General features: G+C 40.7%; 2 protein-coding genes across 2 annotated transcripts; both read left to right on the plus strand.

Annotated features, from left to right (window-relative positions):
• The first annotated feature begins 1,625 nt into the window (after positions 1–1,625).
• LOC119504468 (mucin-5AC-like) lies at positions 1,626–4,296 on the plus strand. The gene is made up of 7 exons (XM_037796555.1): positions 1,626–1,690; positions 1,855–1,914; positions 2,054–2,315; positions 2,875–2,989; positions 3,452–3,542; positions 3,629–3,736; positions 4,167–4,296. The coding sequence occupies exons 1-6, from the start codon at positions 1,630–1,632 to the stop codon at positions 3,685–3,687; spliced, it is 648 nt and encodes a 215-aa protein (XP_037652483.1). The 5' UTR covers positions 1,626–1,629; the 3' UTR covers positions 3,688–3,736; positions 4,167–4,296.
• Positions 4,176–18,780, plus strand: LOC119504454 (mucin-5B-like). The gene is given in 17 exon segments (XM_037796545.1): positions 4,176–4,396; positions 6,001–6,126; positions 7,204–7,232; positions 7,234–7,290; positions 7,292–7,323; positions 8,954–9,092; positions 9,852–9,962; positions 12,660–12,729; positions 14,300–14,437; positions 14,793–14,957; positions 15,043–15,137; positions 15,225–15,351; positions 16,691–16,946; positions 17,239–17,291; positions 17,921–18,024; positions 18,189–18,340; positions 18,505–18,780. Coding segments are annotated over 17 exon segments (1,908 nt in total). The 5' UTR covers positions 4,176–4,287; the 3' UTR covers positions 18,650–18,780.
• Positions 18,781–18,826: the final 46 nt, after the last annotated feature.

Raw genomic sequence — 18,826 nt, forward strand, 5'->3', positions numbered from 1 at the left:
TCGTGTGTACAGAGTAACAACATAATGAAAATACAACATAGACAATCCATATGACAAAAAATAATACATGTAATGTGAACATATTTGTTATTCTTGTTTTTTTTTACTTAGGTATTTGTTACATGTTCGTGTATGTAAAGTGAAACGAAATGGTTGTCCACTGTCCACTCATATTAAACAACCACTGTAAAGACGTGATATAGAAGAGGCTGGACACGAGGAAGAAGAATATTAGACATGAATCCCAATTAGTGTATGAGCGTATGAAAAATAATATGCAAAGATAAGCATATAGTTTGTTATTATGAACAGCCGAATGGTGCGTCGCTTAAAATGCTGCAGCCGCAAGGAATTGTGGGATGTTATTCTCTCTTTCCTTTGGTAAAGGATGGTCCAGTGTATCCTCTGCTAAAGGAGACAATAAAGGAAGCATTGAAGCTCCTTTCCTCAGCATTTGGAGAATTCGAACAGCTCTTATCACGGCTGCTACTGAGGTACTTCCGGGTCATTTCACTCCGTTAGGAACCTTCCTACCAAAAAGGACTATTCGAACGCAACCCAGGTTTCACTCCACTACTCTGCCAGATAATTCCGTCTCGTTCGGTAGTGCTCTGCGTACATTTTTCCTCTTTTTTTTTTGTAGTTTGCTATTTTCTAGTGTTGCCTGTGATTCCCGTACTTACCTGTGTTTTTTCCTGTGCTCAGGTAAATCCTGTGTGCCTCGCTGTTTCACCAGCTTCCGTGTCTTCAGTGACTGAGTTTTTTCCATGTGCTCAGCCCTCGTGTCCATTCTCTCCTCATCTCCTCACCGGTGATTCCTCCACGAGTCAGCCGGCTCCCTGCCTCCACTGCCTGCGTTTTTTCCTTTTGGTTGGAAAATAAACTCTGTTAATTTTTACTTACCTGTGTCCGTCTCTGATTTTGGGGTCCAAACAAAACCAAAACCTCACATCCTCTCAACTAGTCTCTTATGTTTTAAGTGCTGGTTAAAGTTTAAATTAAGATATTGGTCTGTGGGTTTGTTGTACACAGTGGTTTTATATTTCTTTTCAATTTGGAGCAACTCATTATTTGGAAACACCACACTATATACAACAAGACACAGCTTTTGTTAAAAAAAGTATTCATTTTATTTTTTGTTTATTATGTAGTGAAGTAAAGGAAAAAAAACATAATCACAAAGATCCATTTTTGAGAAAAGTACAAATTTGAAAAGAGCGACCATTTTCTACTTCATTGCTGCATTGATGTTATATGGATACAGAAAGTTATCAATCTGTATGATCCAAGAAGACATTAGGTGGACCAAGTAAAAACACAAACACCAGTTAGTTTGGCCATCATTGCGGACATGGACACCACATTAGTGTAGGTTGTGGCATTTACTGTAGGTGCTAGTTTGTTTCCCATCACAGATGTGACCTTCATATCAGTTGTTTGAAGGGGAAGGAGTGAACCAAGGACCATGGGAAATAAATGACACAAGCAAGACCAACAGTTATGAATCACCATGTCAGCTATGGGATTGCCACTCCCTTAGCTGCCACATTGAGAACCTTGCCCCCTGCTATAAAGAGCTGGGCCTCTCCTCCCATCTTCCTCAGAATTCCTTTGGAGAAGCAAATGGCTATGGCTAAAGAGTGGCTGTTATGGCTGACCTTGTCAGCCATCGTAGCTGCTTGGCACAGCGGTACATATATTTCCATTCCCATTAGGGCAGCCTGGCAAATATGACAAATGGAACTATTAACAGTTCAAATGTTTACCCATGTGCTACTGCCTTATTGTGTTTTAATGCACGTTTGAGATTTGATTACTGATTACTTAACAAATAACTCTTACTTCTTTCAACAGAGGCAAAGTCTGCTGTGAACACGTTCTCCTCGATGTCCCAGATTCCTGAAAAAATAATAGGTGAGCTTGTTGGTTGTTTGGTCAGCGACTGTAAACTGTTTCCTTATGTGAGCAATGTGTGAGAATTCATTGATGTCGGTAAAGAACTGTGTAAAATACGGCCAATGCTGTGGTGTCTTATCCTGATCTGTCTTTGTAGGTGTGAGTCCCATCCACAACGGCCAGGTTTGCAGTACGTGGGGCAACTTCCACTTCAAGACCTTTGATGGAGATGTTTTCCAGTTGCACTCCACTTGCAACTACGTCCTGACCTCTTCGTGCAGGGGCACTTACAAGGACTTCAACATCCAGATAAGGAGACAGGAGGCTGGCAGCCATCACACCATCAAAAGCATCATTATGAAGTTGGAGGGTTCAGTAGTGGAGCTCTCTGAGGGCTCAGTGGTCGTTGATGACAAATCGTAAGTTTTCTCTAAAAAACCACTAAGCCCCTTTCACTCTGGCCTGCATAATATATTGCTTCAGACTGGATGGTACATATGGGTCATATTCAATAATATCTCATAAAAACGCAAACAGGAATGGTTTGGATTGACTTGATTAGCATGAACAAGAACAGAGTTACCTACCATGGCAACTTTAGTATGTTACCTTAGAAATCTATTTGTTTCTATGAACACTGTTTCAGTTCAGTGGTTAGTTAAGTAAATTCATGTTGGAAAATAAATCTTTAGAAGAAAAATGTGGTTCTGTGCAAATGTTTATGCTTTGTTTATGATGCTTTATGCAACCTGATCTTGAGAATCGTTCTTTCCTGACTGATTCTCATTAGAACTGTGTTGTCAGAACCTAAAGGCACAGACATTTTACAGAAGTAAAATCCCCCTAACAAAATATTGGCATCTACTGCCACCCTTTGCTTTCATACCTTCCCACATGGTTAGATACCATTGACAATCTACCTTGAAACGAATGTAAAATAATGACCAAATAATGTGACTTCTCTTTTTTCTTTTGCAGAGTCGTCCTACCATTCAGTCATGCAGGGGTGCTCATTGAGAAAACTCCCACCTACATCAAAATCAAAGCAAAGCTGGGATTAGTTGCTATCTGGAATGAGGAGGACTCTTTTCTGGTAGGATAGAAGAACTTTTTTCTGACCATTATTGTTTAAAATAGTACATAAAATAAGTATTACAAGGTTAGGCTGCACACTGAACAAATATTTCTGTGCAAATATTTAGGCCTGCCCCCATCTTAGTTGATTAGGTCGACTGATCATTTTGGTCTTAGTTGACACGGATTTCTATAGTCGATCAGTCATTTTCTATGCTTTTTTTCATGCTGAATGAGTTATTTCCAAGACATATATGAGCACATCTCTGGTAAACACAAGTTTTAAAGTGGTGCCTTTGTGGAGAAATTCAGTTTTACGGATTGTAGTGTGTTAGTCGACTAAGGACCAGCCCTAAAATATTTCTTTTGGTGAGTAGGATCACAAAATGACTGACTGAATATACTGTATATGTACAGTATGTATGTATAACCCAGTAGAGAGCTCCACTACTCCTCAAACCGATGTTTTTTGTCCTCACAGGTGGAACTAGACCCGAAGTACAAGAACCAAACCTGTGGTCTTTGTGGAGACTTTAACGGGGTCCAGCTCTACAATGAGTTCTACAGCCATGGTACACTTTGACCCACTTTAACAAGTCAGTCAGTCAGTGTAGCATGGCAACAGAACTGAGATGTTTCTTTGATATTATCCAAACAGGTGTGAAAATATCCCCCCAGGATTTTGCTAACTTCTGGAAAATGGATGGGTCCAACTGAAAGCTGCTCTGACTACACACTGGATTCAACACAAAGCTGCAACAACATGGTGAGGCTTCACAGCAATTTGGGGTTGAATGTCTTGCTCAAGGACACTTTGACATGTGGACTGGAGGAGCGAACCGCCGACCTTCCGATTAATGGGTGATCTGCTCTACCTCTGAGCCACAGCCACATGGAATGTTCTACACTTTATGTTTTTGTTGTATATATATATATATCATTATTATACGATGGCCAGTCTCTGATTTGTTAGAGGCTGTGCATTATTTTCAGATAACTACATACGCTAACCCTAACCCTAACCCTAACCCTAACCCGTACTCCACAAGTTGGCATGGATAATATGTGCGGCCTTTGTTAGAATTTCAACAGAATTGATGCACTATCTTAGCTTTGACTGCCTAAAAATGTGCTCTCTTCCTGTCTTTTCCTTTGGTTCCATTCCTGTCTGTCCTGTCTGTCTGTCTTTACTGTAGAAACCTCTGTGTGAGCAGATCCTTACAGGGCCGGCCTTCACAGCTGTCACAGTCTGCTGGATGTTGACTCCTTCACTTCAGCCTTGTGTTGCAGACCTCTGCCACTGTGGCAATCCCATAGATGAACACGCAGACTCCTTCTGCCTGTGCAATACCGTGTCCAGAGTTCTCCAGGCAGTGCGTCCATGGCTGGAGGCAAACCCAAAACTGGAGAACCAAAGAGCTCTGCTGTGAGTACACTAGTACACTCATTAGATCCTGCTCATTGAAATATTCCATGGGTTGGGTAGGAGGGGTTTATCTGCCCTATCTGGGCTTTTGTGCAGTGGTGGGTAGAGTAGCCAAAAACTATACACAAGTAAAAGTACTTTTACTTTGCAAAAAAAAAGTACTCAGGTAGAAAAGTAAACGTAGTCATCAAAATAACTACTTGAGGAAGATTACAAAAGTATTTACTGAAAAAGTATCATGAGTAGCGAGTAACTTAAATAAAAAAAAACACCAGCACATTACTGTCTTTTGCCCCGAAGTCTTTATTTGATGTGGACATGACCACAGATGGTCTTCGTCGGGTAAAGTTAAAGAAGTCAACATACACCTGTATTTATTTGTGATGATCCTATATTACATTATGATTTGACAAATAAATCAGAAAATGTGTCAATGCTGTGATGTTTCATCATGAATTGCCTATTAAACACAGGTGTGTTCACTTCTTCACTTTGACCTGAGGAAGACATCTGTGGTTGAAACATATCAGCCATGTGCACTTGACATAAAAGCAGTTTGGTCTTTTTTTTCGTGTGCATAATTTGGTCTCTACTTTTCTGTCTCTCTTCATCAGGCTACAAAAAGCATGACTTCTTAAATGCACACCGTTAGCTTGAATACTTACATTAGGACAGAAAGCAGGAGTAGCAGTAGTTTTTGTACTATCTATATTATTAAACTTAGCAATATTAACACAATAGACACACTCGCTGCTCTCTGTCAGCTCAGGTGTCCGCACAGTTCTTTGATGTAGGCTACTGACTTCAGACCGGCGTTCACAACCGGAGCCCGCTGCATAGCACACTGTTAATTTGGTCTCGAATGTTAGCTGCTAGTGCTATTTGAAAGCCATAACGTTAACGTTACTCCAGCTGTAGCTTCAGCCGTGCTGCTTTGAACGGAGTTGTGTGAAGGCGTCGCTGAGGTAGGATAAGAGAGCGCCCGCAGACCTGGGACCAGCTGATTAACAAATCATGAATGCATAAAATAATAAATAAAGTAGCGAGATGAATGTATCCAAATGTAAACGAGTAAAAGTAATGATTTTTCTCTAAAAATCTACTCTAGTAAGAGTAATATGTATGCCGCAAACTACTCTGACAAGTACAATTTACACAAAAAAAGTTACTTGACTACATGTATAGGAGTAATTGTAACTCGTCACTACCCACCTCTGCTTTTAGTCCAAACAAAATATCTCAGGCACAAAGACCAAATATACCACCAGGATTAGAGAAATCCAAGAACAGCAGCCATCATAATTCTGTTAACACTAAATGTTTTATGGAAAAACCAGGGATTTATGGGTTAATTCACTTAATATAGTTGATTAAAGATATCATGAACCTTGGCTTAGAGATGTGGTTAAAACTGTTGATGGCCCTTCCACACTGCCACTGGTGGCTCAAGTGTTTCTCCAACCAAGAACAAGCAAGACAAAGAACTACACCAGGGGCTGTAAAAGCATCTCAAGACTAAACACGATCTCCTAAATGAATGTTCAGAATGAGAATCAGAGGTGTTACGTAAGTCAAGTGGTGAAAAACAACTGATGTATTCACAGGGAAGTCATGTCCCCACCAAATGGAGTACAAGGAGTGTGGGAGTCCCTGCGCTGATGCCTGCTCCAACCCAGACGCCAGCAACACCTGTGACAACCACTGTATCGATGGATGCTTCTGCCCAGCAGGTACAGCAGAGTGACACACACATTCATGCATACACACACACACACACACACACACACACACACATACATACATACATACACAAACACACACACACACACACACACACGCACACTTAACCATCACTACTTAATGCCTGACCCCAACCCTTACCCTAACCCTACCCTAAACCTAATTCTAATCTGAACCTTAAAGGGACTATTTGTAACTTTTTAAGCGTATAAATGTAGCGGGTTCGCCACACATGCGCGTTTCGCATATGCGCGCTCGCGTGTGGCTGGAGCCTCGTCTCCGCTGCCTGCTCTCCTTCACTCAGAATGCGCGCAGCGTCCTCGCTGTCTCGCTCCACCTCTAGACGTGAACGCGTGCTCACTACACACTGCAGAAGAGTTAGTTTAGCTCTGAGAATATCTAGTGAATGCACAGGGGACGTTTGTGCATAAATAAATGCTGCAGTTCCTCCAGAACCAACAGAGCTTTCCCGTGTCTTGTGAAGTGACGGAGCTCTTCAGAGAGTTACGTTACCCTCGATCGTTACCGACCGGGTGCCGGTGTCTCCTCTGCTCTCTCCCGGCTGCGGGCGGAGAGAGCAGGGAGACACGCTGCAGAGCCACCCGCTGCATCAGCCTGCGCTGAGGCAGGAAAAGCCAACACTAAGATCAGATCTAAATCATGTTCATGGAGAGACCTTCGTCTGGTCGCTAACATTACTGCCAAGCAGCTGAAATATAGAGTGATATTGTGGTTTTAGCTGACGTGTGTCGCCTCACTGTTTTGAGCGATGCTCGTTCAGGTATATTTAGAGCGAGCAAGTGCGAGCCCGACGCTGACTTTCGTTGATTTCACGGCCACAGGTGTCGCTGTTAAGAAGCATTTCTGAAAGTTACAAATAGTCCCCTTTAAAAGCCCAGTCTGAACCCTCAAACAGGCCTCTGAAAAAGTGAGAAAATGTCCTCAGTTCCCAAAAATGTCCTAACTCTGTTGGTTAAAAACTTGTTTGGGTCCTTACTATGTAGCAAGTACAAGAACACACACACACACACTGTGTTTTAATGCAGTGATTCTTTGATGACTTTCAGGCACGGTGCTGGATGATTTAAAACGGAGAGGGTTGTGTCCCACTGAACAAGTGCTCCTGCAGCTACAACAGCAAGATCTATGGACCTGGGGGAATCCTACTCCAGTAACTGCAAAAAATGGTATGATATATAATATATCAGTCTGTCTGCATGTTAAGGAAGACTCCACATTATATGGAAAATACGTTTATTTGTTCAAAAAATCACTGTCAATTTATTTATTTCAAATTTTAATTTGAGGATAAGATGCACCATCTTGAGGTCCTCTGACACAATAACATGGATATGAACAGATATTTCAACAAAAATAAATAATAGTAATGATAGTAAATTAAACAATACAAAACAATTAACATAGTAACATCAGCAAGAGCACACACATAAGTACTATAATACTACTGTAATAATACTCTCCCAGTATCCCAAACCACACACACACTACATATCTGTAACAAGTGTCATCTGCACAGAAGTAATGAGAAATTAAATACATTAACACTGCCCGACAAAAAACACATTATGTCAAATTACTGAGTCCAACTAGGAACAAAAACCTAAGATAAATATATTCAAGACAAAACAAAACAAGTACATCTGAGGTAAACAAGCAAAGAAGTCTTGAAGTCATGAAAGTCACATGGTGCTTTAAACTTAAAAGCACATTCCCCAATTTGTTTAATAATTTTAGGCACATATAAGAAAGGGGTGTTGAGTGTGTCTAAAGTGAGTATATGATGATCTAAATGGAAAAGAAAAGTTGAAGTAAAAGCATTTGAAAACAAGAGCAACCACCTAGAGTTAAAGGTAACCAGTTACTGTATATTAACCAGTGTATCATACATGAAACAAAACATGAGACAAAGCTACAGCTATTATTGTAAACTACATTTAAAGGATGAAGATGTCTTTCAGAAGTGTTTTGGTATATGCTATCATCATAATCAGTAATGGGAAATAAAAGTGTAGACAATTTAGTTTTCTTACCTGAGAGTAAAACGAAAAAAGAAACTGGCATTTGTTTTATTTTTAATAGAATAAATGAGGCCTGAAAGAAAATTCTGAATCAATCCAAAGTCCCAAATATTTAAATGTATCAAACTGTGGAGACTCATCAGTGAAGTTAGTAGCTAATTCAGCAGAATGGATGATTGAGATTATATTTAATACCAAACAGCGTGTTTAATGTGAGATTGTTATTCAAAAAAATGTTTTTTTTAACAATACACACATATATATATATATATATATATATATATATATATATAGAGAGAGAGAGAGAGAGGAGAGAGAGAGAGAGAGATAACAATGTCATCTGCATAGAATGGAACAAAAGATTTAGAGCAAATTTTGGAAGATCGTTATTAAAAAAAGTCGAGAAAAGTAAAGGCCCTGAAATAGACCCTTGTTAGTGATTAAATAATCGGATTGATTAAAATGAAAAGAAACACACTGACAACGACTATGAAGATAAGAATCAAACCAGAATAATGCCTGTTGACAAACACCAATAGCATAAAGAAGGAAGGTATAAGAAGGAGATAATGGTCAACCAATAAAAATTGTTCCTGTAAAACTGATCTTTGTCTAAGGATGAGATTACATCACTGGTCAATTATATAATTTACAATTTCTGTTTCCTCAGTAAGTGTCCAGTGCAGAGTAAGAGTAGGTCCCAGAATATGTTTAGCCTAGTTAGTTTTAGAGATCAGCTATCCACTGGCAAATAAGATGAAACTGTGTGTGCTGACAGTGTGTGTGAGAGTGGCCAGTGGAACTGTACGGAGGAGAACTGTCCAGGAAGCTGCTCTGTCGAGGGAGGGGCTCACATCAACACCTTCGATGAAAAAGTCTACACCTTCCATGGGGACTGCTCCTACGTCCTGGCTAAGGTAGTACACATTAATCATCAGTGCTGTTATACACACAAACACATACACACACCCCTGCCATGGTAACACATGCATAACACTGCTACACAAGCCTAGGCAAGACCTCAACCTCAAACCAGTTAAAGCTTTTATGAACAGAAGAAATGTGATTAGTGTTGTAAATAAAAAAAAACATCTCTGTACCATCCCATATATTTAATCAGTATGCAGTAATGTATCCAAAAGTCCCCATCCCCTACAGTAAGATCAAGGCTTGGAAACTCTTATCGCCTCCAAACTAATCTGATCAGGTCTTTTAATAACAAGTTAATATTGACAATGACATTAACTAAATATAAGTTATTATACAAAGAAGGGTGTGTTGAAAATAAGAATAAGTGAATAACTTTTTATAATGATGTCATTGTTTTGTTGCATCAACAATCATATGTCAACAATAATCAGTCAAGATAAAACAATACTTTTTTAAATTGTTGTTTTTATTGAGGAATACAGAGTACACAATATTAATATCTTATAGTTCTCTAATATTAGGCTACCGCTTTTCTTCTGTTCCTAATCCCCTCCAGCCACACAGTTAGTGTATTAACATTCCTACACAACACACAAGCTCTCTCTGTCAATAGGGTGGATAACTGATGCACTGTCGGGACCCGATACATCCACTGTCATTTCTCCTTTGTACCCTTTACACTGCTGTCTGCAGCTATGTTGTTTCAGTCCAGCAGTAGTTGGATAGTTTTGTGTGTGTGTGTTTAGGACTGCAGTGGAGACCAGTTTGTGATTCAGGGAGAGCTGACGCAGTGTGGACTGACTGAGAGTGAAACCTGCCTCAAGTCTGTTACCTTGGGATTGTCTGGAGGGCTTCATGTGAGTATGATACACACACACACACACACACACACACACACACACACACATAAACACACATACACACAACACTATTTGACTTTTTTAACTGGAAAAAAATGATAGCTTCATTATTTTCACAAGACAATCCTTGAAGTTGGCATCACACCAAAGGGTGTAATAGACCCGCCTGTCCACCTGAGGGCAGCGCGTCAGTTGCCTTGCAGAGATCTGACTATTACACGCCTGTATTAAAGGTCTCATATCCTGCTCATTTTCAGGTTCATACTTGTATTTTGTGTTTCTAATAGAACATGTATACATGCTGTAATCATGCTGTAATTTCAAAAAACACATTATTGTCTGCCTGAATATACCTGTATTCACCCTCTGTTTTAAACGCTCCGTTTTAGTGCATTTCAATGGAATTGCGACGGAATTGCGTTGCTAGGCAACAGTTTGGGTCCATGTTTACTTCCTGTCAGCTGATATCATTTACATAAACTGCAACAGGAAATAAACTGGGACACATTTAGAATGTTTAAAACCGTGTAATGGTCTAAATATTGTATATTTATGACATCACGAATGGACAGAAATCCTAACGGCTTGTTTCAAACGCACAATTTCTGAATATGGGCTGTGTGTGTTTCTTTGTATATTGAGCGTTTTGATAGTTTAACAGTATACATATACTGTAGTACTTAAACCTGCTTTATAATGTAAAAAACCTGAAAATCTCACTTTTTACAATATGGGACCTTTAATGTGCAGTACCAGCAGGGGGCAACAAAGACACCGATTTAGGTTCATGCAAGAAAACCAGTTAGTTAAGTTAAGGGAAAACGTCATGGTTAAAATAAGTACGTAAACTAAGTAAAATACGTACGGAAACCAGGTGACAAACGTCACGTGACAACCGTCACTACAAACATGTGACAAACAGCATAACTTGCAAAATAAATTGCCAGTCACAAATACGGGTCTCCCAGTTGAAAGTCCTGTGTTTGCTGGACCCATCCACCTCACCATCCAACCATCCATCCATCCATTCAGCCATCAGAAGTGGTCTTTCTCACTCTACTGTATGTACTACATAACTAGCTCTGAAGTCAGACTTCCGTCACTACACTACACGTGACAAACATCACGTGACAAACATCACATCAGCCGCCTTCAAAGAATTTACAGGAAGTCACAGAGATAGTTACATCCTGTTAGATCCGATCTGTAGGCCACTTGTAATTTTCAGACCACGTTCAGATTTATTTCTATTTGTTTGTAAATCTATGTGTAAATGTGCGTGTATCTGGCATTGGATTCTATCAATCTTTATTATTTTTGTGTCCGCCTTGTAAAGCACATTGTAAAGACCACTCGTTTGATAAGTGCTACATATAAATAACATTCACTATTATTATTATTATCGACCCCATAAGATGTATTTGTTAACAGAAGAAACCTTCATCGCACAACATGAGACTAATAGCCTCCAAAAAAATATCACAGAAAGTTAGGATTTTCTAGAAACACGTGGCGTTTGCTGTCAAACGAAGGCCGAAAAAAAACTATGTCAAGTATATGGGTAGACTAGAGCCGACGGCGCGGTACACACCGAAAATACTCGTCCGACAGACGCTCACCGACGGCCCCAAACTGGGCTTTATGAGCCTTTGATCAGGTGACAGCCAGGCGTTTGCCATAATGCTCTGGGTCTTGCAGTCGGTGGAGAGCAACTGAGGCGCCTAGCTCTAAAAACTGCGGCCAACCTCGATCTCGTGAGGTCATCGTTATGTCAGAGAAAGTCGGACACAAATCTAACCAGTACGCATGGCACGGCGATGGCCGGTGATCGATTCTGCGCAGGCCTGGCTCATCTCAACCAAGCCTAAGGTTAAGCAGCGATCTCGAATAGTTAAGGTTAGGATAGGTAATCGGGCAGCGAGTCTCACAAGAGTTTTTGCACGTTTTTACAGATCTCAGATCAGATTTCGCAATTTGCGGGTTACCTTCTAGACACGACCGCACTTTGCCTTGAGACTGGGCTGTAATAGATATGTTTCATGAATGGTCCTGAATCCAAAAAACAATATTACAAAATGAATAAAAAAACATTTCTTCCTTCCAAAGCTATTCAACATTATTTGTATTATAGAAAGGAAATGAGGAAACCATAACCAGTTTTGTTTTGCTTGTCTTCAAATCATCATTTTCCAAAGCATAGCCTACAATCGAGTTGTGGATTGTTGAATATGTTTTTCTTATATTTCAGCCAGCAATTGGTTTCTATATTCATTTCAATATGCAATTAAATCATCTAGCAATCTTGGAACTAGATTGAGTCCATCACAGTGAAAATCATCACAGTGAAAATCATGTTATATCATGTTTTGTTTTATCAAGTTGCATGATCATGCAGTACAAGCAGAATCCGTACTGCCAAGTAGGTTGTTCACTTGCAAGGAATTTGCCTTGGTGTTTGGTGAATACAATAAACATGTTAAGAGGAAATCAAAAATACAGGAAAAGTACTGCAAAAAGTCAAGAACATAAATATAGAAATGAAAAATTACAATAAATATGACATATAAAAATACTTGGACAAATATGTACCATATACCTGTTCTAGAATGAGAGAGCAGGACTGAGCAGCGTTGAACTCACACACCCAGACTGCAAAGATTTCAATACTAACATCTGGTCTCCTTTTCTATAAAGGTGATCACCATCCATCCTAACGGCAAGGTTTTTGTGAACGGCATCTACGCTCAGTTACCCTTCTCTGCTGGTGAGAGACACTCCACTGAACAGTATTCACCTCTGACTTTCTCTCTATCTGACATGTAGAAAGATACACTGTGTGGCCACGTTACAAGCTACAGTATATTTTCTAGTTTAGCTGGATGACCGAGGAGTGGATCAACACTTCATTCCAGTTCCTGTCAGGGCCCAAACTATCATATCTGATTTCTTCCTTTACTCTACCAATATTTAAATACGGCCTTAAATTCATCCTCATGTATGATACAGAGTTAGAGCTGGTTTCTATATTCCATAGGCATCTGTAGTTGTTTGCCACTGTCCTTGCCTTATTATAGAAATCCTGTTGGCTTGTCGGGTCACACACACACACACACACTTCTGTCCTGGTTGCCGCTGACATTAATTCTGTTGAAAACATAGCGAAGGGTAGTACATGGGCAAACCCCATGTGAGGAGCTGTGTGGTTCAATTCCTGGCAGCAGTCCTTCAGCCTTGATTGTGAATTCCAGTGAACATAAATACCTGAGGGTGTGGGTGGGAAACAAGTGAGGATGAAGGTCATCGCCGCTGCACTGGCGACACCTACTGGTGGGCCAGGGTGTGGGGAGAGAGAGTGCTAGTGTGTCTTATGAGATGAGTCTCATTGCTGGCTGATAAAAAAGGAGTGGCTGGAGACATCTTGTGTCCAATGTGAGGTCACTATCTCACCACCATAGCTCAACAGTGATGATGACAAGAAGAAATACAAAAATGTGAAATGAAATTAATAATCAATGAAAAAAAATTAAATGAATTAAGCTCAGAAGCACACTTGATGAGCATCATTTATCAACTTCTACAGAAGCTGATTCCAATAACCGGCGTCTGTTTCCACAAAATCATCTCCAACAACTTGATTATCTTTACTGCAGATCCAGCATCAGTTCAATCGCCTCTGGCCTGAATAGGATGATATATTAAAGTGATATGCTTTAACTTTGAACTGTTTTTTCTGACTAGCCCAGGGGTCTGCAACCTGCGGCTCCGGAGCCACACTCTTTAGGCCCTCTCCAGTGGCTCCCTGTGGATTTTCATTTTTATTTATCATTGTTGTAGGTCTATGGTACGACAGTACAACGGAGTATTAGGGCCACATTGAGGGAAAAAAAAAAAAAAATCTGAGATTTCGAGAATAAAGTCATAATATTATAAAGTAGTAATTTTACGTGTTATTTTCTTTTTCTCTCGTTAAGTTATGACTTTATTCTCGTAATGTTACTACTTTTTTCTCATAATATTCTGACTTTATTCTGAAAATCGCCAATTTTTTTCCTTCATTGTGACCCTAATACTTCGTAATACATTTTCTCTTTGGCCCTCACTGCATTAGACTTATTTACTATATACTTAGACTATAAACTGTGTTACCTTCATCACAATGATCAAATGTTTTGCGGCTCCAGACAGATTTTTCTTTCTTTTTCTTTGCCTAAAATGGCTCTTTTGATAGTAAAGGTTGCCGACCCCTGGACTAGCCAGATGAACAGATAAATAGTATTTCAATGTTGTCTCCTTTAACAAACTCCCATCCTCAACTTTTCTCTTACCCCCCCTAGCTGGGATCTCGGCCTTCAGAGCGTCTTCTTTCTACCTGCTGGTGAAGACATCTGTTGGCGTTCTGTTGGAGGTGCAGCTGCAGCCGATCATGCAGCTCTACGTCACAGTGACCAGCGCCTACCAGGCCAAGACATGTGGTAGGTGTACTCAAATGATCTGTTTTGCAGCATGCAAAATAGCATCAAATGTTTCCATTAGAGGAAGAATGTAGAAAATACCGATATTTAAATATACTGCCATGGACAATAGTTGCCAGCTATAGCGGCATGGTGTGGATCACTTTCCCTGTATTGAATAGTTTGGAACATGGGATTTTTATTTATCACTCATCAGTCTGTTTTAGTACGGAAGAAGAAGAAGAAAGCGTGACAGACAGAAAGACAGAAAGATGACGAGTTGTGGTTCTTCTGCCCCGTGGGGAAAGAGTAACCGCACAATCAATCCAATTTGCCACGTCTGTATTGTCATTGCCGTGATGGTGTCTGTCTGCAGGTATGTGTGGGAACTTCAACAGTAACCAAGCTGATGACTTTCTCAAGCTCAGTGGCGTTCCAGATGCCACAGCAGCCGGTTTTGTCAACAGCTGGAAGACCCGTGCTGGTTGCCTCGATGTTAAGAGCAACTTTGAGAACCCCTGCAGTCTTAGCCTGGATAATGGTAGGTCTGACTCATTTTGATTGATTTTGATTTGACTGTGGGTTCTTCAGAATCACTGATGTTGGTCCTTGTTTGTCAATGACAGAGAAGTACGCCAAGCACTGGTGCTCCATGCTGAGTGACCCTCAGGGAGTGTTTGCCTCCTGTCACTCAGAGATCAGCCCCGATTCCTACAAAGAGGTAAGTCTCACAGCTACTGTACAGCAGTATCCGGACCTGTGACGTGACCTCACACTCCACTGCTGTTTATTTATTGTCTCATCACAGAACTGCATGTATGACAGCTGTAACTGTGAGAAAAGTGAGGACTGCATGTGTGCTGCAGTCTCCTCCTACGCCCATGCCTGTGCAGCTGCAGGAATTCAGCTTAGCGGCTGGAGGAAGACCATCTGTGGTGAGTAATTGTGAAACAGAAAAGCCAAACCCAACCCATGCATTTGTACGGAAGGATTCAATCTGAGACCGCGATGAAACAACAATCATAATACCAGTGGTCTTACTGCTTTGACTGTTTTTCACCGCCGGTGGTTTATTGGTTTGTTTGTTGGTTTGTTTGTTTGTTTGTCTGTTAGCAGGATTACTCCAAAAGTCCGTCACGGATTTGAATTACATTTTTTGGAGGGGTGGGGTGTGGCACAATGGACAATCCATTAGATTTTGGTGGTGATCCGGATCATGATCCGGATTCAGGAATATCTTTAAGGATTCCGATCAGCCTGAGCATTAAAACCACAGGGTATAACACATGCGCAGTGTAACTGATGATGGTAGCGGTAGATGACGGGATGACAGACAGCGTAGTGTAACGTTATACAGACATAACAAGGCTGCTGAATGATAGAGGCATCCGCCGATTCGATACACGGAAACACACCGTGTTAATAATAAGCCGACCACCTCACGGTACCGCCAGCTGTGAGCTGTGATCTGTTTTTAAAGTAACGCGTTGGCGGAGGTCTGCGCTCTCCGAGTGCCATTCTAGTTATTGCTATTTTTGTCGGAAACGCGTGTGACGTCACAAAGCCTCATTTGGGATGGTCACATGACCTTTGGCGTGGTGAAACAAGTCATTGAAACATTTTGCTTATACTTGTGCTTTGAAAAGACTGATACCGTGTCGAGTGAGCTGCTTCGAGCGTAACATCTCTATTGAGTTTTCTGACATACAAGCTCACTGTCTATATTCACTTACGTATGTGATACTAAAGGATCACTCCGGAGGTTTTACATGTATATATTTTTTTATTTTGCCTGTCATACCTGTTTGAATGTCAACTATTTCTTTCCATCCAAAGTATGAAAATCAAGTTGATGGTCATGAAACCTCCTTGAATTAGTGAACTTCATGTCTGCTTTTATTGCTGTCAAAGTTATCCTCCTGTTGCATGCAGGGTAGGATTAACCCCACTACATTCCGCTTGTAGGGTGAGTTGTCCAGCTCCACCCTCTCGTGTCACTTCTGGTTGCAAAAAACAACAACATGGCGACGGACAAAATGCCAAATCTCGAGGCTTTAAAACGGTAGTCCACAAACCAATGGGTGACGTCGCCGTGACTACGTCCACTTCTTATACACATTCTATGTCTATAGAAAATGTTGCTGTAGCATTATAGCACAATAGGCTAAATTGAGCACTAACACTGGTATGGTCCTTTAAACATCTTCATGTGGCATGATCGCAGTGCAACAGTCTCACAGTTTTCCACTGATTCTGTTCGTCTGACCTCATCAGGGAAATATGCCAGCTCCTGCCCCAGCAGCATGGTCTACTCCTACAACATCACGTCCAGCGGTCACACATGCCGCTGCATCAGCACCACGGACCTCAGCTGTCACTTCTCCTTCCCGCCCATCGACGGCTGCGTCTGTGCTGAAGGAACCTATTTGGATGACAATGGGAAGTGTGTCCCGTCTCAGGCTTGTCCCTGTTATGACAAAGGCTCAGTGGTGCCTCCCGGACAGGTCGTCAACAAGGATGGGCTCATGTGGTATGAAAATTATATTTTGTGCAAGTTTTTATCGTGTCGCTGCAGTGATCTGTAGTGGAATTTGGTAGGTTCAAACGAGTGTACATTATACCTAATGTCTAAGCCTTAAAGCCCCAGCCTGTAATGTTTTTGAGCACTAAAATGTGAAGTATATTAATATATAAAATGAAGGGTTTGATTTATTCATGAAAAGGCATTTTGTGTGTTTCTAAGCCAATCATAATTACAGAGTGTTGCAAGGTTCTATATGTGTGAATATTAATGTGCTTTTTTTTATGTATTTCTCCACTAGCACCTGTAAGGAGGGCAAACTCAGCTGCATTGGAGAGATTATTATACAGCCATGTAAGTTATATAATACAGAATCACCTGATAAGTAGTGTGTGCTACATTCATTCCTGATAGTACCGTATTAACCCAAATGGCAGTGCAGTTAGATGTAGAACGAGACAGTTGTTGGCCGCCCGCATATAGCTAAAATACTATAGTTGGCTGCATCATTTTAACTAAGTTCATATTTGAAAATAATACCTGGGATCTATAGTCTGAGTTCATTACAGTTTAAAAGGAGATGTGTTCATTTACTTTCTCTGAGAGTAAGATGATAAGATGGATACCGATATGAGAATGGTATGTGTGTTACAGTAAGTACAGAGCTGGAGTCAGGACGTGGTTAAAGACTGGATGCAGGGGGGAAAGCTAGCTCGGTGTTGGCTTCAGTTCTATTTCAGAAAATCCAATTTTATTTATTGTTATTTTTATTTAATTTTTAAATAATTATTTATTTATTTATTTATATATATATATATATATATGTTTTTTTTGGGGGGGTGGAGGGGGGGGGGGGATTTTGGGGTGAAAATTTGTAAACAATAAAATAAATGTCCTACTAACATTCAAGTGCATCAAATAGTCTTAGACCAAGATTAATATTAGAAATGCATTAAATTAATTTCAGATTTGTCTTTTCTCAGCAGCCTGTGCTTCCCCCATGGTGTTCTTCAACTGCTCTGCTAACGGTCCAGCTGCAAAAGGAACTGAGTGTGAGAAGAGCTGCAACACATTAGACATGGCCTGTGTGAGTCACCTTCTCCCCAACATAAAGGAACATTTACCCGCAAATACAGATGATTAGTTCATATTAAATATTTGGATAATCTGAGGTCAAGTCAAATATTTCTCTGCTGGAGCACAGATGAAACAATTGGGACTGTGGATTGTAAGTTAGATTCTCTTCTCCAGGTGACCACAGAGTGTGTCTCCGGCTGTATGTGTCCCTCTGGGATGGTGTCTGACGTTAAAGGAGGCTGCATGAAGCCAGAGGCCTGTTCCTGTGTTCACAACGGCGTCTCCTACCAGCCTGGACAGACCACCAAGGTGGACTGCAACACCTGGTAGGTGAATCACAAGTGGAGTGAAATGCTGTAAAGCTAGAAATATGCAGCAGGTATAGGCTACTTAATTCTTTTGATATACTTAGTATATCTGTGACTGACATGTAGAAATAAAAAGTATTTTATTATAAGCCTGGTGGCATCTACTGTGTATCTGTTTACAGCACTTGTAAAGACAGGAAATGGCAGTGCACTACCAACCAGTGTGACGGAACCTGCTCCGTCCATGGCGATGGACACTACATGACATTTGATCAGAAGCGCTTCACCTTTGATGGAAGCTGTGAATACATTCTCACTCAGGTATGAATGCACACAAAAACAGATGATGAACAGAGGGATGGACCTGATGAGCTTGGATGGTGTTTGAATTGATGAGTGCACACACACACTGTCAATAATGACAGACTCCTACATCGAAATCTGAATGGCTTGCAGAACACCAAATTCTTTCCTCTCCCCCAACCTATACTCAAAATTCAACAG

Source organism: Sebastes umbrosus, chromosome 2 (genome assembly GCF_015220745.1).
Source record: "Sebastes umbrosus isolate fSebUmb1 chromosome 2, fSebUmb1.pri, whole genome shotgun sequence".
Lineage (NCBI taxonomy): Eukaryota > Metazoa > Chordata > Actinopteri > Perciformes > Sebastidae > Sebastes > Sebastes umbrosus.